General features: G+C 39.1%; 1 protein-coding gene across 1 annotated transcript in view; it reads left to right on the forward strand.

Annotated features, from left to right (window-relative positions):
- LOC119414713 (RAS guanyl-releasing protein 2) overlaps positions 1-23,212 on the forward strand; it is a 152,186-nt gene that overhangs the window by 51,057 nt on the left and 77,917 nt on the right. Inside the window, exon 7 of the mRNA XM_037681824.1 lies at positions 4,225-4,398. Within this exon, the coding sequence (XP_037537752.1) occupies positions 4,225-4,398 (174 nt within the window). The remainder of the gene's footprint in view (positions 1-4,224; positions 4,399-23,212) is intronic.

Genomic DNA, 23,212 nt, shown 5'->3' on the forward strand with positions numbered 1-23,212 from the left:
TTCTAAATCCATAAAGACACAATGGCGTTCTTTCTGACTCTCTCTGTACTTCTCCATCAACATTCTCAAAGCAAAGATGGCGTCTGTTGTGCTCTTTCTCTGCATGAAACCATACTGCTGCTCACAGCTACTGTAAGTCTAGCTTCCACACCTCTCTCCCAGATCTTCGTGTCAGAGTCAGACATTCTTTATTGTCACAATTATGTACACAGGGTCCCAGTTACATCCAACAATAAAAATGTGAAAGGAAACAATGATACCATCTAAAATATGAACTAAGAAAAACATCAACTTATTATACACTAAGTACTAATAGCATAAAAACATTACGTCGAACAGCAGCACAAACATAAGTCTGTGTGAGCAGATGAGCATGCATGAACACATCAACATGAAACAGATCAGCAGCAACGTGATGTGATTTTTCACAGTGATTATTCTGGTTAGATATTCATGAGTCTAACAGCCTCAGGGTAGAAGCTGTTCCTCAGTGTAGTGGTTCTACACTTAATGCTCCTCAACCTCCTTCCTGAGGAGAGCAGGGCAAAAAGTGTGTGTGCCGGGTGAGTGGGGTCCTTCATGATGCAGGTGGTCCTCTTCCTGCATCTAGAGGTGTAGATGTCTGTGATGGTGGGGAGGCTGACTCCAACAGACTTCTGTGCAGCGTTCACCACTCTCTGCAAAGTTTTTCTTTCTGCAGCTGTGCAGCCTCCATGCCACACATTGATGTTGGAGCACAGGATGCTCTCCACTGCACACCTGTAGAAGGTGAGGACTGAGCTTCCCAGACTAGCTCGTCTCAGCCGTCTGAGGAAGTAGAGTCTCTGAGTTTTCTTGATCAGGCTGGTGGTGTTGTTGCTCCAGCTGAGGTTGTCATTCATGTGTACACCCAAGTACTTGTAGCTGGAGACCACTTCCACCGCAGATCCTATGTTCAGAGGGGTATAGGTGTGTTTGTTCCTTCTAAGTCCACAATCATCTCCTTTGTCTTCTTCACATTGATGTGAAGGTTATTCTCTTTGCACCAGCTCTCCAGATGTTCCACCCCTTGCCTGTAGCTGGACTCATCATTGTTTGTGATGCATCCCAGCACCACTGTATCATCTGCAAACTTTACAATGTGACAGCCTGGATGGGTAGTTGCACATTCATACATGAGCAGAGTGAATAGGAGAGGGCTCAACACACATCCCTGAGGAGAGCCAGTGCTGAGGGTTATGGAGGTGGAAAAGTTGTGGATCTTTACTGACTGTGGTCTGTTTGTTAAGAAGTCTAGTGCCCAGTTTCAAATGGAAGGGCTTAGTCCTAGTGTGAATAGTTTGTCCATCAGAGTTTTGGGGATCATGGTGTTGAAGGCAGATGTGAAGTCCACAAAGAGCATACGGACATAAGAGTCCTTCCTGCTCTAGGTGGTTGAGAGCAGTGTGGACCACAGAGGAGATGGCATCCTCTGTTGATAGGTTCTCGCAGTATGCATACTGATGAGGGTCCTCGTTGATGTTGATGGTTGTTTTGATGTGAGTCATGACCAGTTTTTCGAAGCATTTAGTGACTATCTAAAGCATTACAGTCACCCATCAAGCACATTATTTTATCAACTGAAGTTATTGAAGTTCCATGATTTGGTAGATTATAGTATTTTATCAGTTATGTATAGAGCTCAAAATAACACATTACCATTAAATATCCAAAGAAATTTAGTCAAAAGACAAAGTTGTTATAATCTTAAGGGGATAGAGATATTTGTCAAACCAAAATTCAGAACTAGTCTGAAGGGAAGGTCTACCTCAATCCAAGGAATTGGATTGTGGAATGGTCTAGAGAGTGATGTTAAAAATGCAAGTCAATATGTACATTTAAGAAAAAGATCAAAACTGAATTGTTAAAAAAATATATATATATAAAGTAGCTTAGTGTGTTTTTGTATTAGAATTAGAAAAATTAAAAAGAGTTATTCATTTTGTTCTGTTACTTGAACATTATTGTGATTAAACTGTTTGAAAAAAGGGGCAGATATAATAAGATTTTTTCTTCTTCTGCTGCCTTTCATTTTAAATATCTTGTATATTTTTTATACTGTTATGGATTTGTTTTGTATTTTTTAAAATTAATAAACTTTATACCATACCATACTATCGGGGTGAGGGCTACTTGCCGATAGTCATTCAGACCAGTCACCTTGCGGCTCATCAATTTAATGCCCCTGTAGTTGCTACAATTCTGTACATCACCCTTGTTCTTAAAAATGGGCACCAGCACACTTCTTCTCCATTCCTCAATCATTTTCTCACTCTCAAATATGCCATTGAATATCTGAGTCAAAAACCTCACTGCCATCTCTGCAAGACATTAACAAACCTCAACTGGTATGTAATCAGGTCCTACTGCCTTCTCCTTTTTCATTCTGTTCAGAGCATTCAGAACTTGATTATCATTAATCTTACCCACTTCCTGGTCCACAGTTTTTATGACCTTTACTCTTTTTTCACATTCATTCTCTTCATTAATTACTGGTAGCTCCTCAAAGTACTCCTTCCGTCGTCCTGTCACACTCTCCTCACTTGTTAGAACATTACCATTCCTATCTTTCACAAGTCTAACCTGTTGCGCATCCTTTCCAGCCTGATCCTTCTGGCTTGCCAATTGGTACAAGTCCTTCTCACCCTCTTAAGTGTCCAGCCTCCCATACAACTCATCATACTTCTCTGATTTGACTCTTTTTCTCTTCTTCACAACAGTCATTCTACACACAACCATCCAATGCTGTCTGGCCACGCTCTCCCCTTCCACAACTTTACAGTCCCCAATCTCCCTCAGGTTTCATCTTCTACACTGAAAGTAGTCTAGCTGCGTACTCCTTCCTCCATTGTAATGGTCACTCTATGTCCCTTCCTCTTTAAAAAATAAGTGTTCACTACAGCCATTTCCAGTCTTTTGGCAAAATCAACCACAATCTGTCCTGCAGATGCAGCAAAACAGGCCCACACCATGATACTACCACTTCCATGTTTCACAGATGGGATAGGGTTCTTATGCATGAATGCAGAGTTGTCCTTTCTCCAAACATAACTTTTTTTTCATTTAAAACAAAAGTTCCATTTTGGTTTCATCCATCCACAAAACTTTCTTCCAACAGCCTTCTGGTTTGTCCACATAATGTTTAGCAAACTGCAGATGAACAGCAATGTGTTTTTGGTTTTCTGCTTCAACTCTGTCATGAACACCATTGTTGTTCAGAGTTCTCCTGATGGTGGACTCATGAACATCAACATTAATGTGAGAGAGACCTTCAGTTGTTAGAAGTTACCCTGGGGTTCTTCGTGACCTCACGACTATTCCACACCTTGCTCTTGGAGTGATCTTTGTTGGTCCAACACTCCTGGGGAGGTAACAATTGGTGGAGTCCAAACTCTTTACAGATGTTTTGGAAACTTCTCCAGCCTGATGAGCATCAACAACTCTTTTACTGAGCTCCTCAGAAATCTCCTTTGCTCATCCATGATCCACTTCCACAAACATGTTGTGAAGAGCAGACTCTGATAGATCCTGTTCTTTAAATCAGAGTGTCCACTCACACCTGATCATCATCAGTGATGGGAAACACCTGAGTCTAATTTCACCTTCAAATTAATTGCTAATCCTTAACTGCTTATATTTAAAGCTCTGCCTCCTTATCTCATTTTAAAGATTAATGGAACAAGTAAACTAGAACGCTTAGAATGGAATATTCCTGTGGTATTAACAAATATGACTAAGGGCTTTGTTTGGAGATTAAATAGAATTCTGAACTTCACAGGCAGCCAGTTGAGTAGTGACCCTAATGAGTCGCTGGCAGGAGCTTTAACGTTTCTTTTGATTTTGGTTCTGTTTGCACTTCTACAGTTTCTACATCAATACATTGCATTTTGTCAGCTGAGATTATTACAAAAGGAAGTCTCAAATTACCACTGGGCTTTAAAAGCAAAAGGGGATGTGTGTTGGGATTTGAAGTTGTAGCTAACAACATTAAAAATTCTTCAAAAATTTTATAGTTTTAACTAAAGAACCATACAAATCTCTCTTAAAAATACACATTCTAATTTTATAACACAAACCATGGAATAGGTATTCCATCACATCATACTGGATCATTTCATTCACAGAAGTAGTAATTTAAATTTGTATGACATTTACTGTATGCTGTAATTTTATGTATTTACTTAACTTTTTTTTATTTTTTTTTAGTTTCAGGACTACCATGGCTTTGTGATGCATGGCTGCACAGTGGATAACCCCATCCTAGAGCGCTTCATCACCCTCTTTAACAGTGTCTCCCAGTGGATCCAGCTCATGGTGCTCAGCAAGCCAACCGCCCCACAGAGAGCCGCCGTCATCTCCCATTTCATCAGAGTGGCACAGGTCTGTCTGCTTGTCCAGTTAGGATCTGCGTTAAAATGTTTGGACCTTGGGGTTGCATGACCATGTTGACTGACTGAGGGTAAGAGTCTGAGACTGGAGGAAAAATAAAGGATTTTTGACGAAGCCTAAAGACCTTAGAGGACTTACACACTCACTGATAGGCCCATGATTACCCTTCTGTTTTAACCAGTTGTAAGAAATAAAGAAAAAATAAATTGTGGGTGACATGGTGGTGCAGTTTAAACTCACACATTTCAGTAAGAAGATCCCAGAATTGCCTCCTGACCTGAGGCCTTTCTATATGAAGTTTGCATGTTATTTGCGTGCATGCGTGGGTTTTCTCCTGGTACTCCAGTTTCCCTCCATAAACCAAAAAAATGCAAGTTAGGTTCACTGGTAGCTAAATTGTCCTAAGTGAGAGTGTGAATGGTTGTTTGTCTCATTTGTCTCTATGTGCCTGTTGGGTCGTTTTCACACCAGATAGTCCGGTAGACTCAGTTCGGTTCAGAACCAATATTCATGACCTTTTGTTTACATTTGAGCTGGTGCGTTTGCATTCACACTGCACTGTGCAGTCGAGTCAACCTGTTGAACCAACCTGTTCCCCCGCTCGCCTGTGGGGGCGCTGCACCGAGAACTACTGAAAGAAACGACACAAAAACCTCTGAAGACACGTCTTCTTCTTCTTCTGTAAATAAAAATAAAAACAAAGTGGCATCAAGTTTTATCAGTTTTAGGAGTTATATTTTGTCATTTTTCAAAAATGGACTTAGCATGAGTAGAAGATGAGACAGAAGACCATGGAGAATATTGTTTTTCACACAAGGCAGCTGACGGCTCCATATAAGGTCAGAGAAATGTGTGTTTGTTTACCCTGCAGAGCGGGGCTCGGTCTGTTTACATTCACACTGTACTCGAACCGCGCTGGAGTTCTCTTCTACCGGACCAAGACCTAGGTTTTAGCCCGGGCCAGAGTTCGCCTTTTTGTTCCGTGACAGAGTTCGATGGCGCGTTCACACCTCCCTAAACGAACCGGACTTTCTAGGAAAACAAGCTAGAGTTCGATTAAAGCGGACTAAACAGGGCTGGTGTGAATGCACCCTTAGAGAATGACACGGGAGACACGGGAGTGGATTTTCACTCCCGTCCTGTCCCACTCCCTCAGAAAAAAATCTTGTCCTATCCCAATCGAAGTCCAGAGTAAAAAAAAACATTTTTGTCCCATCTCACTCCCTTGTAAAATGACTCCTGCTCCTATATATTTATTTTTTTCTTCATTTAGTCTTTAGGAAATACATTGAATCTGATTTGATCTTCTACCCATTCCTTTTTAAATTACTTTGTGTTCTGCAGTTTTATTTTAAAAGATATGATAACAGGAATAGTTCATCTGTGGTGAAATAGAGAGGTATTTATTGCCTTATTCCTAACAAAACCTTCATTAAAGGCCACAAAACATAAATAATACATGGCCTGTGGTCCCTGTTAGTGTTGTAGTACTCGAGACCGGTCTTGGTCTTGAGATCGGTCTCAAGACCACTTTTTGATGGTCTTGGTCTTATCTCAGATTTGACCGCATTTGTTCTCGGTTTTGTCTCGGACTCAGACATTGAGGACTTGGGATTTTATTTGAAGACCAGTCAAGACCACAACTCTGGAAATGTCACTAAATTGCCAGAATATTGTCCAGTTTATTTGTTAACATCGTTGTTTTTATTGGATGCAAAACGTACTGATTCAAATCCAAGAGATAACGTGACTCATTGCTAAATACATGTTTTTGTTACTGCTGTTACGCCCACCCCCTTTCACTCGCACTCGGTTCTGTACCAACAGAACAATACAGACAACAGAATGTAACGTCGCAACCAGGGGTGAAAGTAAGTCAGTACGGTCCAGTACTGCGTACCACTAAAAGATTCTGTATCGTTACTCAGTACCTGGAAGAGAGGGGAGCGTCTGTCTGCTGTAAAGCCTCATTCAGAACCAGTCACGGCTGCACTTTGGGTCAGAATAGATTCGCTAGCAGTAATCAGTCTAAAACACGACTTAATCAATTAATAGCTTTTTATTCTCATTTCAAATTGTTTCTGAACTGTTCGTGCTCTGCTGGAGCCTCAATTCTCTACCACGGTGAAGTTAGTTTTACGTTGGACCTTCGAGCTCCGTGGCTTCAGCGGTGTGTTCCTCTCATTCGATCTGAAGCAGACAGTCTGATTTCAGTCAGCTGAGCTCAGTCTGTCCCTCCTCCGAGACGTAATGGTTCACTTAGGGACTGTCAACAAATTATCGAACCAAACACTCTTCAGAAACAAAACAAATGTATTTTACATCATTTGACCCACTGACACAAAACTAATGTTAAACTACTCAAATAGACCTGACACACAACACACCATCATTTATTTCGCATTTTAAAGCATTTTCTAATTAGTTATTGAGCGAAAACCATGACTTTTGAACAAATAAATTATGTAAAGTTAGAAAATGCTTTAAAATGAGAACTAAATGAGGGTGCCTCATCTGTCAGGTCTATTAGAGAAGTTTAACATAAGTTTTGTGTCAGTGGGTCACATGACATGAAAATTATTGTGCAAAAACCACTGAATGTCTGAATTCTTTGTTACGTAGCTTTGAAAATTTATAAAAACTTATACATTCATTCAAAAGCAAACTGAAAGTTAATGTAACTTTAATAAAAAATATTTTATAAAAGTAATATTTAAGTACATATGTTTTTTTTTACGTATTTATTAAAACTGTCTCTAATACTGATAAAGACAGATAATATGTGAAAAGATTAAGCTCCAAGATTTGAGGTCTTGGACTCGGCGTGATCTCGGACCCCAAAAGTCTGGGTCTTGTCTCGGTCTCGATGCACTCTGGTCTTGACTTGGTTTCAGGTTAGGCGGTCTTGACTACAACACTAGTCCCTATAGTTTTTCTACGGAGGATCAGCTGCAAAGTCCCTGTTTCTAGCTCTTTGGGAGGTCAGTTACAGTAAAAACACAAAACAAACCAACAAGAAAACGGTACATGAGTCATACCTTGTGTACCTTCGCTGAATGAACCCAAACGTAACATGCTGTATAAAGTTGCATTTTACTAATTTATTGAGCAATTGTTTTCTTTAAACAGTGACATTGCTGTCATGTTTGAAATTGCTTAAACCAAACCAAACAAAAATGCACTAAGTAAGAGAACTGTCCTCAACCAACAAAAATGCATAAAGCCATTACATTCATATACTGTACCCGAGTTTTGAAAAATAATAAATTTGCATATAATGCAAATATTAAATAAAAATACAGCTGCCATATCAGTCTACTTTCCCACTCTTTAGCACATTTGAATATTTGTCCATTTGCAAGAAAACACTGCCCAGAAACTAATTAGAGCTAACTATCAGAATCATCACATTCATCTAACATCGAACACGTTTTTGCATAATCAGTCCAGGAACTTTATATGTTGCTATAGGAACAAAAGTTCATCTACATTTTCTGAATTAAGGGTGGAATGCATCTCCTCAATCAGTCTCCCATCATACACTGCCTGTATGATGGACAGAGAGCAGTCTTGGGTGTCCCCTGCCTCTCACAGTGACTGCTGTACAAAGGCACCAGTGACCCCATGACCTAGAAAGGAGAAACGGGTAAAGATGAATGGATGGAAACAAAATATACTTTTTCTAAAAAAAAAAAAAAAGGTTAGAAAGATTTAGAGTTTTAAAATCTATTTAAAGAGATAGTTCAGGTTTTTCATGTGGGTTTTTGCATCGTTTTTATACACCTGTTAAAGGGGCACGTATTATGGTATATTCTCCAACTGTACATTTGTAATATCCTGATTCATGCTCAATAATTCAAGTAGAAAAATCTTACAAAGTTGAGTCAGGTCCTCTGGACGGATTAAAAAAAAAAAAACAAATACAAAAATTAACAAATTAAAAACTTCAACAAAGTCCATGCTCAATAATCCAGGTATAAAATCAAAAATTATAAAATGATTATAAAATCAGGTATAAAAATGAAAAACTTGTTGAAACGTTTCATTTAAAAAAAGGCATCCTATACAAGTCTTTTATCCAAGGCGTCTTTCGGATAAAAGACGAAACATTTCAACAAGATTTTAATTTTTTTAATTTTTTTATTTTTTTGAATCCGTCCAGAGGACCTGACAACTTTTTCAGCTGTACGTCCATAAATTTTCTTTTATCTCTCCATTAATTTCCGGTCCGCTCAAGACAATTTGCCAAAACATCATATACTTATGCATCATCCCTAGACCGAGTTTTGCATTTACTTTTTATCACCCTAGCTCTAAGGTCAAGGTCACAATTCAAGGTCAAAGGTATCCAAGGTATTTGCTTGTTCGGACCATTGCTATAGATTGCCGTAATGTTGTATACTAGTTTTTAGACGGGTGTATAGTGTGCCGTATGGGGTACTCTTGATATATTAGCCAGTATCTTACATTAAACAGCAGTCAAAGAGAGCTCAGTAAGATCATGAGTGAGTCAAGCTAATAAAAACTTAGAGGATGACCTTAATTAATTCCCACCATTAAAAATCAATTCAAACCTCAAACATGTTATTGTGCTTCAGGGGAATGCTATGTTGTGGATTTTTAAACCACATATATTTTCCACCATTTTGCTACTTTGTATTTAACATATTACATGTTAAACAACACTGTTCTTCCTAGTAATGCGTTGCAACCAGCTGCATTCCATTCAAGGTCATAAAGTTTCAACATAAGCAGTTTTCAGTGTGAAAAACATCTTATACAAAGTGATACAAGTGTTTGATTAAACATCCACTTGAACATCTATTACATTTTTGAGGTTTTAGATGTTTTAGATGTGGGCTCTAAGTAGCTGTCTGACTTTTTAATGAGAACTTCTTTCAGTCTCACTGCAGCATTTCTTTCAGAGTATGTGTTGTGAATGACTCTTGGCTATGGCCATGTTAAATTTTAACTCATTATCTTTAAAATGAATTTAGTTACAGACATTTTTGTATTTTTTAAGTTCTGATGGCTGTGGTGGTCTTGTCAAAGTTGGTTGATACCAAACATTACTCAACTGTAGCTGTACATCCAAAGATTACATTCTACAAGTTTCATTAAAATCCATCCATTGGTTCTTGCGATATGTTGCTAACAGACAGACATTGTTGACTCTAAGTAAATGTATCGGGACTCCTCAAATGTGTCCTTTTTGCAGATGACACCACATTTTTCTGTTTGGGTAAAGATGTAAAACGGATGTTGGAATTGATGAAGACAGAATTTGATAAAATACAAACTTGGTTTAAACTTAATAAATTATCATTAAATTTAGATAAAACTAAATACATGATATTTAGTAACAAAAAGAGAACTGTTGATGATCCATTTAAAATTAAGGGTGTTGAGATTTGTAGAGTTATTGAGATTAAATTTTTGGGTGTAATCATTGATACCATACCATACCAATTTATTTATAGAGCACTTAAAACAGCAACAAGGCCAACCAAAGTGCTGTACAAAAGAAAACAAACATGCACAGCGGACAGGAAAACATAAAATAGAAATACAGATACAAATAGCAGCAGAAGCTAACTAAAATGGCCAACAGAGTAGAGAACAGACCGGACCAAAACAAATCACAACGTGGTAAAGGCAAGCGAATAGAAGTGGGTCTTCAAGCGAGACTTAAAGACTGAGAGTGTGGGAGCCTGCCGGACACTCAGTGGCAACTCATTTCATAGTCGTGGACCTGCAACAGAGAAAGCCCTGTCACCTCTGAGCTTACGACGGGTTTCTGGGACTGAGAGAAGCATCTGGTCTGCTGACCTCAGAGCACGGTGGGACATATGGCTGCAGAAGATCAGTGAGATAGGATGGGGCAGAACTGTTCAGTGATTTAAAAACGTACATGAGAATTTTGAATTGGATCTGAAGGTGAATGGGTAGCCAATGCAGGGAGGCCAAAACTGGCGCGATGTGCTCTCTATAGCCTGTACCAGTTAAAAATCGGGCTGCAGCATTTTGGACAAGTTGTAGACGAGCAATGGAGGACTGACTGATTACAAACAGAAGTGAATTGCAGTAATCAAGCCTAGATGTTATGAAGGCGTGGATCACTGTCTCAAGGTTCTTTTTGGAGAGTATAGGCTTCAGCTTAGACAGCCGTCTCAGCTGAAAAAAACAGGATTTGACCATCATGGTTACGTGACTGTTGAGTTTTAAGGATGGGTCCATTATCACCCCCAGATTAGTGACCTTTTGTTTCTCTAGCGGGGCTAGAGAGAAAAGGGCAATGTCATGGTTCATGAGTGAGCCACTGGGATGGAACAGCATGACTTCAGACTTCTTCTCATTGAAGCTTAAGAAGTTTAAAGCCATCCAGTCCCGGATGTCAGCCAGGCAGTCAAGAAGAGGCTGAATAGAGCGTGTGCCTCTGTGCCTCAGGGGGAAGTAAATTTGGCAATCATCGGCGTAGAAATGAAAGGGTATGTTGTGTTTGTGGAAAATAGCACCTAGTGGCAGCAGGTATAAAGAAAAGAGAAGGGGACCGAGGATGGACCCCTGTGGTACCCCCAACTGGAGCGCTGTCGATGCCGAACTAAAATCTTTGATATTGACACAGAAGGTTCTGTCAGAGAGGTAGGACCCAAACCATTTAAGGTTTGGGTCCTACCATTTACCTTACCATTTACCTAACATTTAATTGATGAACAGCTAACATGGAAAAAAAAAATCACAAATTCTGTAAGAACCAAAATAGCTAAATCTATTGCAGTACTATACAAAGTCAGGGAATTATTAAATGGTAAAGCTCAGAGAGCAAGACGAGGAATCTGTGGAGCAGGCGTGAGGTCAAAACAAGGAAGACAAACAAGGCTATGGCATGAATGCTAGACTTTCACTTACTGTGGGGCTTTCAATAATCTGGCACTGAGTAGAGTGACTGTGGGGTTTAAGTACAGGGGAAAACAGGTGAGCTGCATAAGGGCTGATTGCAGTGACTCAGCAGAGTGGGTGTGATTAAGTGAGCAGAGTAGGAAGTGCTGCAGGATGGGTAATAGGCATTACAGAGACTTTAACATAAACCAGGGCATGGATGAAAGGAGAACATGGAAGGTTGGAGCAGAAACGTGACACTAACAGCTATTAGTTTTAAGCAAAGATCTTGCACATGTTGCACTTAGCGTATGTGTTGAGACTGACTCTCAGCTACTACCATGATTTTACTCTAATTGTACATTTTACCTCTCAAGCATAAGTTGTGGTTATTTCATGGCGACTTGGAAAAGACGTTCCTCAAGGAACACCGAAGAACCCAGGAGGGTTCTCCATGAGTATGGGATTGGAGGTCTGTTACTATGGGCCATTGAGTCCCTATACAAGCAATGCAAGAGTTTGAGTCGCATTACCGGCAGTAAGCCGAAACACTTCATGGTGGTAGTTGGACTCCATCAGGTCTGCCCGTTGTCACCAGATCTGTTCATAATGTTCATCGACAGATTTTTCTGGTATAGCCATGGGTGGAGGGAGTCTGATTTGGGGGCCTCAAGATTTTGTCACTGCTATTTGCAGATTATGTGATCCTGTTGGCATCATCATGGCATAATCTCCAGCTTTCAGTGGAACAGTTCACAGCTGAGCGTTAAGTGGCTGGGATGAGGATCAGCACCTCGAAATCTGAGGCCATGGTCCTTAGTCAGAAAAGGATGGATTGTTCTCTCCGAACTGGGGGTGAGGTGCTGCCTCAAGTGGACTTGTTCAAATATCTTGTGGTTTTGTTCACAATTAAGGGAAGAACGGAGCAGGATGTTGACAGATTGATGCAGCTTCAGCTTTATTACAGACACTGCCATCCCGTTGTGATGAAGAGTGAGCTGAGCTGCAAGGTAAAGCTCTCTGTTTACCAGACTGGCTATGTTCCAACTCTCACCTATGGCCATGAACTTTGTTCAGTGACTGAAAGAAAGACACTGCAGATATAGGCAGATGAAATTAGTTTTTTTTCCCAGGGTGGCTGGATTCTACTTTAGAGAATGTGTTAGAAGTTCAGTTATGTGGGAGATACTGAGGTGAGACACTGCTTCTCTACATCCAATTCAATTCAGTTCGATTCAGTTTATTTATATAGCACCAAGTCACAACAGAAGTCATCTCAGAGCACTGAACAGACATATTCATATAAAATAATAATTTAGCATTATTTATCTGAAGAGCAGACTGCTTTGAATTTAACTCCATCACAGGACTCTCATGTTGAGCAAGCATGAAGGTGACCGTAGAAAGGAAAAACTCCCTCACGAGGAAGAAACCTTTAGCAGAACTAGGCTCAGGATGAGCAGCCATCTGCTTCGACCGGCTGGGTTTGGAACAGATACACAATGGCAGGTCAAGAATAACATGTTAAGATAGAAATAATATCAAATGAAAACCATTCACTTTTAACAATTCATTTAAGGAAATGAGGTTAATTTGTCCTCCAGTAGTCTAAGCTTAAGACAACATAACAATCCAACCCTAATTATAGGATTTATCAAAAAGGAAAGTCTTAAGTCCAGTCTTAAAACTGGACAATGCGTCAGCCTCACGGACAGAAACTGGAAGTTGTTTCCACAAGAGAGGAACCTGATAACTGAAAGATCTTCCTCCCATTTTACCATTAGAAACTCTAGGAACCGCGAGTAAGCCTGCAGTCTGAGAGTGACGTGCTGTTAGGAAAATATGGAACAATAAGATCTGTAATATAAGATGGAGCTAGGTTGTTGAGAGATTTGTGGGTTAGAAGTAAAATTTTGAAATCAATTCTGGATTTGACAGGGAGTTAATCGAGAGAAGCTAAAACGGGAGAAATATGATCTCTCCTACTAACTCAAGTTAAGACTCTGGTAGCAGCATTTTGGATTAACTGAAGACTTTTTTTAAAAAAGTATTTGGACACCCAGATTACAAACCATTGCAATAGTCCAGTCCACACCTGACAAATGCATGAACCAATTTTTCTCCACCATTTTTAGATAAGCTGTTTCTAACTTTAGCAATATTACGCCGGTGGAAGAATGTGGTTCTAGAAACGTTTTTAATGTGGGGGACAAAAGACATGTCCTGATCAAAAATAACACCCAGATTTTTAACATTAGAGCTAGAGGCCAGATTAATGCTATCTAAGGAGAGTGAAAGACTGAAAAATGTATTCCTAAGATGCTCAGGTCCAAAAACTAAAACCTCAGTCTTGTCTGTGTTCAAAAGCAGAAAATTAAAGGTCATCCAGGTTTGTATGTCTTTAAGACATCGTCTAAGTAGCTGATTGGATTTATTGGGTTTCATGGACAAATATAACTGTGTATCATCAGCATAACAATGAAAATTTATCCCATGCTGTTTAATAACATTACCTAATGGAAACGTATACAAGGTAAAGAATATTGGTCCAAGCACTGAAACTTGAGGAACTCCATGACTAATGATGATGATCATGATCCAGAGAAACCAACTGATGTGGTTCTGGCATCTGGTAAGGATGCTCCCTGGGCACATTACTAGGGAGGTGCTCTGGGCATGTCGAACTGGGAGGAGACTCTGACATAGACCCAGGACACGCTGGAGAGGCTATGTCTCTTGGCTGACCTAGGAGTCCTTGCAGAACAGCTGAAAGAGGTGGCAGTGGAAAGAGATGTCTGGGCCTCCCTGCTTAAGTTGCTGCCCCTATGACTTGACTCCAGAACAAGTGCAAGATAATGGATGGATGGGTTATGGTGAATAATGCCTCTAATTCTCTCACCACAAATTCCCATACAAAGTTCTAGTCTGTCTAATTTTGGTTCTCTGACTGTATGCCTGGAGACTGTCATTGTTCTGCTGAAGAAACATACCTCTCAGTGGCATTCTGGGCCTCCTTGTAATTGGTTTCATTTCAGCTTGATGTTGTCATTTGCTTTGGTCTGCCAGATGGGCTGTTTTCCCTCTATGTGGTGATCCACTCATCTCCACTGTGAAGACTGAGCTGCAGTCAAGCAGTGAAAGTGCAGATGTGTTTTCATCTTAATAGGCTGCAGTGTTGGGGGAATGCATCCTCATTACTCACCGCAAGTCTTCTCCAGGATTGTTTTCATCATTCTAAAAAGCCTCCAGTTACTGCCATTATTTTGTTTTATTTGATCTCATCTCTATCTGCAGAACAGACCTCAGTCAGTCATGGTTCATTCTATTGGGTCTCAGTGGGGTTCTTCACCTCTCTCTGTCAGAATACATCTGTACTCCCAACACCCAGAGCTCTTCTAATCGTGTCCCAGCAGAGCTTTTTTGTTTTGCTCAAATTGATTATGAATCTTCTGATCCGTTTGGGTGTTTTCTGAAGCTTTGAAACCGTGTGGCAGAGGGAAGATGCTGGTGCTGACTGGGATCGTTGGATCAGAAGATTGACAACAGTTGAGTTCTGCAGAAATCCTATGGAAAACTTTGTTCTCTTCACCTGCAACAGACTGTTTACTCATTCCTGTTTCACCTCCATTGGAAGACAATGTTTGACCAATCAGTGGACGTCTCCTCTGGAGTTTTTCAACATGTATCATCCAGAGGAAAAATAGACCTTTTCCACAAAAACTGGAAACAATTTGATGATGGGTAGACTCACTTCTGCTAGGCAGTGGGTCAGTAAAAATCAGTGTGGTGTTTTTAAACTGTTTAACTTTAATCTCAAAATTTTCATAGTTGTTTATGTAAACACTATTTTACAACATTTATGCCACTATAATTTTCATTTTACATTGTTTTATCAAAGTAATTAGGCAGAATTTGTAAGGGCTTATAGCAGCAGAAGTTGTTCTTATTGCAGCATCTTGGAGCACAACCTGCACAAGCATTGTAAATGTTTATGCTAGAGTAATCATATGAAATAAACGGACAATAGTGTGAAGATTTATTAAATATCTTTAACATAAACTGCTGACAAATTTGAGAGAGGAGTTATTTTAAGATGGCGGCAATCTACTTTGTCTTGCTTGTCAATCTGGTGTTGTGTTGAGATGTTTCCCCAACAACTTCATTTTATTTCCTCCCTTGGTTGTTTTAAGCAATTATATTTTAAGACAATTGCTAATGGATAATATTTGGATTTTTTTAAATCTTTTTTTAAATGAGAAAAACTCATCTTGCCACCTGGCTATCACCGTCAAATATGGTGTACTGTGTTGTCTGGTAAGAACATAAAACCAAATATTTGTTAGATACATTCAAAAGACTACTTATTTCATACATGCTGTTACAGTAATTTATTCTTCTATGTCTAAATATGTGCATTTTAACAGGGGAAACAGCTTGATGGCAGTAGATCTACAGGTGGGAAAACATCTCACTGCACAACTCTGGTCCGAATTAAACTTGAATTCTCCTCAGTGGATTCAATATAACTTCCTTTAATGGCTTGCCTTTAAAATTTATACTTTATAATGGAACACGCAGAAACCAGCCTTTAGAGAACACAAGTCAGTGTAACTCACCACAGATGACATCTTTGCTTTGAGGATGCTGATGGAGAAGTACAGAGAGGGTCAGAAAGAACATTGTGTCTTTGTGGATTTAGAAACAGCATATGACAGGGTGCTGAGGGAGGAGGCGTGGTATTGTACAAGGAAATCTGGAGTGGCAGATGCATGATGGAAATATATTATTTATTGATCTGCTTCCTGATACATTCAATGTTTTGCCATATTAATAACCTTTTATAATTCTATTTATTATCCTATCCTTATTTAATTTAATTATGAATGATATTACAATGTTATAAGGCTTTGGTATCACGGTATTCAATTCAGTTTATTTATATAGCGCCAAGTCACAACAGAAGTCATCTCAGGGCACTGATTTGTGGAATGATGGTTCCAGTGGGCAGCTGGGTGGAGACCCATATCACATATAAACAAAGGTACAAAGTTCTTTGACATTTGTGCACAGACCAACAATACAGGCACATTAACATTCTTATGCAGAGCTCTCAGTCATAGTCAAAACACTGAAACACTAAATAAATAAAAATAAAAATAAGAACAAAGTGGTTTCTATCTACACTGTACAGAAAGTAAACCATGTCACATGACAAGTGAAGTTAGATAGTGTGGAGTTATTATTGCACCTAATCAGTAGTTTTGTTTTGCCATCAGTCTGACTGTGGCAGGGAAAAAAACAATTATAAATCCTTGTACTATGGGTGATGATGCTGTATCTCAGGTTATATGAACATTTTTTGTGTCTGCTTAGAGAGTTAGCTGGATGGAGTGAGTCCTTGATGAATCCAGCTGCTCTTTTCCAACAGCACTGTGCATACAATGATTTTACGTACATATTACTTGAACTCATAAGTACAAAACTTTGAAAATGTTTTCCTTTTTGAGAGACTATTAGTCGCTTGGGTTCGGTTCTGAAAAACACTTGGATAATGTGGAGAGGGGAGGCCTGCTTTGATGAGTTTCTATAAAACTTTTTTTTTTTCATTTCAGGAAGCCAGCAACAGATCAGAACTGAGACAGAGCAAGCATTGGGAGTTTTTGTACTTGTAATGCATTGACTTTCTGTATTCTGATTGTTCCTCCAAAGTTTGTATTATTAAATTTGATGAAGACTGCACCTGATAGTTTATTAATCATCTTTTCCCTCGACTGGTACAGGACATGTATGAGGACAGCAGGACAGTGGTGAGGTGCTGTAGGAGTGAAAGATAGCTTCAAGGTGGAGGTGGGAGTGCATCAAGGTTCAGCTCTGAGCTCCTCCTTGTTTGCTCTGGTGATGGACCGACTAACGGATGAAGTCAGGCAGGAATCCCCGTGATCTATGATGTTTGCAGATGACATTGTGATCTGTGGTGAGAACAGGGAACAAGTGGAAGAGAACTTGGAGAGGTGGAGGTATACATTTGAAAGAAGAGGAATGAAAGTCAGCCATAGAAAGACAGAGTACATGTGTGCAAATGAGAGGAAAGAGGTGGAAGAGTGAGGCTACAAGAATGATCAGAGGTAATAAAGGTGCAGGACTTCAAGGACTTGGGGTCCACTGTCCAGGAAAATGGGCAATGTGGTAAAGAGAAAAAAAGAGACCAGGCAGATGGAGTGGATGGAGAAAAGTTTCAGGAGTGATTTGTGACAAAAGTGTTGCAGCAAAGGTCAAAGGAAACATTTACAAGACAGCGATGAGGCCAGCTATGTTGTATGGTCTGGAGACAGTGACATTGACAAAAAGACAGGGGACAGAACTGGAAGTGGAAGAAAGGAAGATGTTGAGGTTCTCCTTAGGAGGGACAAGGATGGATAAAATTAGGAATGAGACCATCAGAGGAACAGCACAGATTGAACAACTGGGAGATAAAGTTAGTGACTACAGTGGAACATTGCCATCCTAAAACAGCTTCAATATCTTGAATATTATAAAACTTTTACATCACCATCAATTTTGCTTTAAACCAGAAATATTCTGATACTCAAGTCAAATAGTATTCAAAGATGAAGATTTGGCTACAAGCAGAACTTTTGTCTTCTCATTAACATGGCTGGGTTTATTTTAAAATGTATTGTTTTAGTTTAGATTGCAATAACTGAGGGACATGTCCAACACTTATTGATTTTTTTTAATGTGATACTTTAGTGATTCATAAAACATACCCACCATCTTGTGGAAAATGCAAAGTGTGAAAAAAGGTATATTTTAACAGATTTTGTGCTGGTACAACAGTGTTTTTAGATGAGTGAAATATCCTCCATTTGACAAACTCTTCTTGGGACTTACTTTGACAATTCTCTGACTTCTAATCTTCAGACCATCATCTCACTTGTCCTGGGTTCTGCTCCTAACAGACAATCCCAAAAGCTATTAGCATCTCTAGATGTTCAACTCTGCTAACATGCTGACATGCTATAGCAATATCGTGTAAGGCATGACATGTTTCATATTTTCATCACAAGACCTCAATGTTAATAACATCATAATGATTAGTTTTATATTGCTAGACTGGTGGTCTGCTTACACAAACAGCCCAAGGTGAAAACAATTCCATAGGCTCTTGTGCAAACTCCTATGATTTGTACTTTAATTAAATGCTATGTTGTTTGAATTGTGTGACTAATTTGTCATCCAGTCCACAGAGAAAATTGAACATTTTATTATGTCCTTGTTGATGATCTTTCTCTAATTTGAACCAAATTTTCCTTGTGTTGAGGTTGTTAGATTTAATTGGGTTTTGAATAGATTGTGTTCTTGTAAGGTTTCCTAATTTGTTTTTTCTTAGTTTTGCTTTGTGCACTCTTCTTACATGTTTTGTTTTCTAACTAATACTCAATCATTGTGTCAGTAATTTATCTCCCTTGGTATATATAGTGGGTATCATCTCTATACGAACCAGGCAAATCTAATCACTGGAAATGTTTATTGTTCATGACCAAACTGCTCCAGCACCTTCAAGAAGGAAGGCCACTTCTTCTGTACAGTAAACTTTAAATAAATTAAACTCTATTCAGCTTATTTATATAGCATCAAGTCACACTTGTCTCAGGACACAGTACAACAGCATTTGCATACATTATAAAAGCCAATCAGTAAAAGTTATCTATTTAAGGACACCAGCAAATTTTGTTGCATATTCACTTTGTCATGGTCTCCCATCCTGAGCAAGCATATAGGCAACAGTGGAAGGAAAACTCACTTTGAATAGGAAGAAACCTCCAGCAGAACCAGGCTCGGGGTGAGCAGTCATCTGATTTGACCGGCTGGGTTTGAGAGGACAGGAAGGAGAAACAAACATAGAATGACAGGTCCAGATGTATTTTCTATTGGAGGAAAGATAAAAAGAAACGACAAATGATAAAACATGTTAAGGACAGAAATAATTACAAATACAAACAGGTAGAGTAGAGCAAGTAAAGACAGCAACAGAGTGAGGAAATGTGGTTGAGTTGTTCTTCAGTAGTCTAAGGCTATAGCAGCAGTAAGGGATAGCGCAGGGAACCTAAGCCAACCCTAACTATAGGAGTTATCAAAAAGGAAAGACGTAAACCTAATCTTAAAATTATGTGTCAGCCTCATGGACAGAAATTGAAAATTGTTTACACAAGAGAGGAGCCTGATAACTCCAATCTCTGCCTCCCATTCTATGTTTGGAAACTCTAGGAAACACCAGTAAACCTGCAGTCTAAGAGTGAAGTTCTCTGTTAAGAAAATATGGAACCATAAGATCAGTAAAATAAGATGGCGCTAGATTGTTGAGAGCTTTATATGTTAGAAGTAAGATTTTGAATTAAATTCTGAATTTGACAGGGAGCCAATGGAGAGAAGCTAAAACTGGAGCGATATGATCTCTCCTACTAACTCTAGTTAATACTCTGGCAGCAGCATTTTGGATCAGCTGAAGACTTTAAATATTTTATTTGACATCCACATATTACCCTTCTTACATCGTAATGCAGCCTCACATCAAAATGGAAGTTGGCATCTTGGGGGATCCTCATTTCTAGGCTGGAGCAGTGGGTGGGCATCACAGGGTCAGCCCTCAAATGGTTTAGGTCCTACCTCTCTGACAGAACCTTTTGTGTCAATATCAAAGATTTCAGTTCAGCATTGGCAGTGCTTCAGTGGGAGGTACCATAGGGGTCCATCCATGGTCCCCTTCTCTTTTTGTTATACCTGCTGCCACTAGGTGCTATTTTCCGCAAACACAACATACCCTTTCATTTCTACGCTGATCACTGTCAAATTTCCTTCCCCCTGAGGCACAGAGGCACATGCTCTGTTCAACCTCTGACTGCCTGGCTGACATCCGAGACTGGACGGCTTTAAACTTCTTAAGTTTCAATGAGAAGAAGTCTGAAGTCACGTTGTTCCATCCCAATGGCACGTTCATGAACCACTGCACTGACCCTTTCTTTCTAGTTCCGTTAGAGAAACAAAGAGTCACTAATCTGGAAGTGATAATGGACCCTTCCTTGAAACTTAACAGTCATGTAAACATGATTGTTAAATCCTGTTTTTTTTTTTTTTTACTGCTGAGGCAGCTGTCTAAGCTGAAGCCCATACTGCCCAAAAATAATCTTGAGACAGTGATACATGCGTTCATAACATCCAGGTTCGATTACTGCAATGCACTTCTGTTTGGAATCAGTCAGTCTTCCATTGCACGTTTACAACCGGTCCGAAATGCTGCAGCCCGATTTTTAACTGGTACAGGCCATAGAGAGCACATTACACCAGTTTTGGCCTCCCTGCACTTGCTATCCATTCACCTTCGAATCCAGTTCAAAATACTCATGTAAGTTTTTAAATCACTGAACAGTTCTACCCCATCCTATCTCGCTGATCTGCTGCAGCCATATGTCCCACCGCGCTCTCTGAGGTCAGCAGACCAGATGCTTCTTTCAGTTCCAGGAACCCGTCGTAAGTTCAGAGGTGACAGGGCTTTCTCTGTTGCAGGTCCAAGACTGTGGAATGAGTTGCCGCTGCATGTCAGGCAGGCTTCCACACTCACAGTTTTTAAGTCTTGCTTGAAAACCCACTTTTATTCCCTTGCCTTTGACACGGTGTGATTTGTTTTGATCCTGTCTGTATTCGACAGTGTTGACCATTTAGTTATTATCTGCTGCTAATTGTATCTATATTTTTATTTTATGTTTTCCTGTCTGCTGTGCTTGTTTGTTTCTATTGTACAGCACTTTGGTTGGCCTTGTTGCTGTTTTAAGTGCTCTATAAATAAATTGGTATGTATGGTATGTTGCTTATGTTTCAAGTTATCATACCCACAGGATGGATGGATGGACCAATGGTATTCCAGTTCCTCCTCTTTGCTCCATAATGATGGACAAAATGAGGTATCAGGTTTAATTTTAGTCTCACCTGATTGCTTGTTTGGAAAGTCTCAAATATGCTCTTTGCAATTTTTGAGCTGTCCTTAATTTGTTTTCTTTAAGCAGTGGTTGTTTTTCTGGCCAGTATTCCATGAAGCTCAGTGCTGAGCACCTTCTAGTGGTCCTATGGACAGATTCTTCCATCTTCTCAGAGGAGTTACCCAGATCCACCAGGATTACTTTTTTTCTCTTGGCTGCTTTTACCTAGTATTGCTCTCTTTTCTTGCTCGGTGAGTTTTAGTAGATGACCGTCTTGGCAGGTTGGCTTTGGTGGTACCACTTTTCCAATTCTTATTATGAGATGTTCAGATTTGGGATTTTTTTTTAAAACCCAACCCTGATCTGTACTTATCCACAACCATGTCTTTGACCTGTGTAGGGAGTTTCTTGGTCTTAATGCTGCCTCTTGATTGGTGGTAGCTCTTAATACTACTTTGTAAGAAAAATTCACATTTTCACATTGATAAAAGCATGTGTTTCTGTTATTTTGAGATTTTCACAAAAAAAAAATGCATCTTTGCATCTTTATTTAAAGTTTGTACTTTCTGTTCCTGTTTTGGTTGAATCAAGGCCTGGGAAGATCAAAGTACTTTCTTCACTTGAATTTCTTTATTTCTCATGTGGCAGCTTTAAAAGCGCATAGATACAAGTGACATTAGGTAGTGCTGGATTATTGTCTGCTCTACTGCGTCTCAGGTTATATGAACATTTTTGGTGTATGCATGTGATGTATGTGATGTTCACATATCTCATGCTGCTGTATTCATTCATACCCATCTGCTCACCACAAACTCGTGTTCAGGCAGCTGTTTAATATACTGTTGCTTTCCATTATTAGTGTTTAGCGTATATCATAGATCTTTTAGCATATTGTTTAGTGTTTGTTTAGTGTATATCTTAGATCCTCATATACTGCTTCTTTTTATACTTTATATTTTTGCTATTTTTGCCTGTAACTGGGACCCTGAGTACATAATTTCATTCCACCTCATGTGATGCGAATGACAATAAAAATATATGAACTTGAACATTAGAAAAGCTATTGGTTTAATTAGTCTTTACTGAAAGTCCCCTGCTGCTAATTCCTACTCCACAGACAATTGTGCTTATTAGTCTTTTTAAAGCTGAATCCTGCTACACTTAGTTGGAGATTGTGGTTTTTTAAAATACAAAAAAATCATGGTCATGCCTAATTGTGTTTGTAAATCATGTTTCTTTGAGTGTGACATATCAATATTGGCACAACAAGAAGTGTGGGTTTTGTCTGACTTCTGTCAGTTTCAGGATACATCAGGATGTAATAAATATAATCTGGTGTTTACCTGGTTCTAAAAATATTCAAATGCAACCTCACAATTGTACACTTGCGCACATTAGATTCCTCTTGGTCCATTTTACTAAACAGAGTCAGAGAGATTTATTTGTCATACACACCACATGTGGTACATGTGGTGGAACGAGATTATGTGCACAGGGTCCCAGTTACATCCAACAATAAAATGTAAAAGAAAAACAGTAATAAGATCTAAGATATGAACTAAGAGAAACATAAATTAAATATACGCTAAGCACTAATAGCATAAAACCAACAATATATACATATAATTGTATTATTATTATTATCATTATTATGGGGGAGTGGTGGCGCAGAGGTTAGAAGATGAGCCTGTGATCGGAAAGTCACAGGTTCAACTCCCGGTACCATCAACATCAAAATGTGGGTGGAATAGGTATGGTATGGTATAAAGTTTATTCATTGTAAAAATACAAAACAGTTTCATAATTATATAAAAAAAATACAGGAGATTTAAAATGAAAAGCAGCAGAAAGAAGAAAAAATCTTATTATATCTGCCCTTTTTTTTCAAACAATTAGTTCAATCATAATAATTTTCAAGTAACAGAACAAAATGAATAACTCTTTCTAATTTT

This window comes from Nematolebias whitei, chromosome 1 (assembly GCF_014905685.2).
Source record: "Nematolebias whitei isolate Nwh7 chromosome 1, NemWhi1, whole genome shotgun sequence".
In the NCBI taxonomy this organism is placed as follows: Eukaryota; Metazoa; Chordata; class Actinopteri; order Cyprinodontiformes; family Rivulidae; genus Nematolebias; species Nematolebias whitei.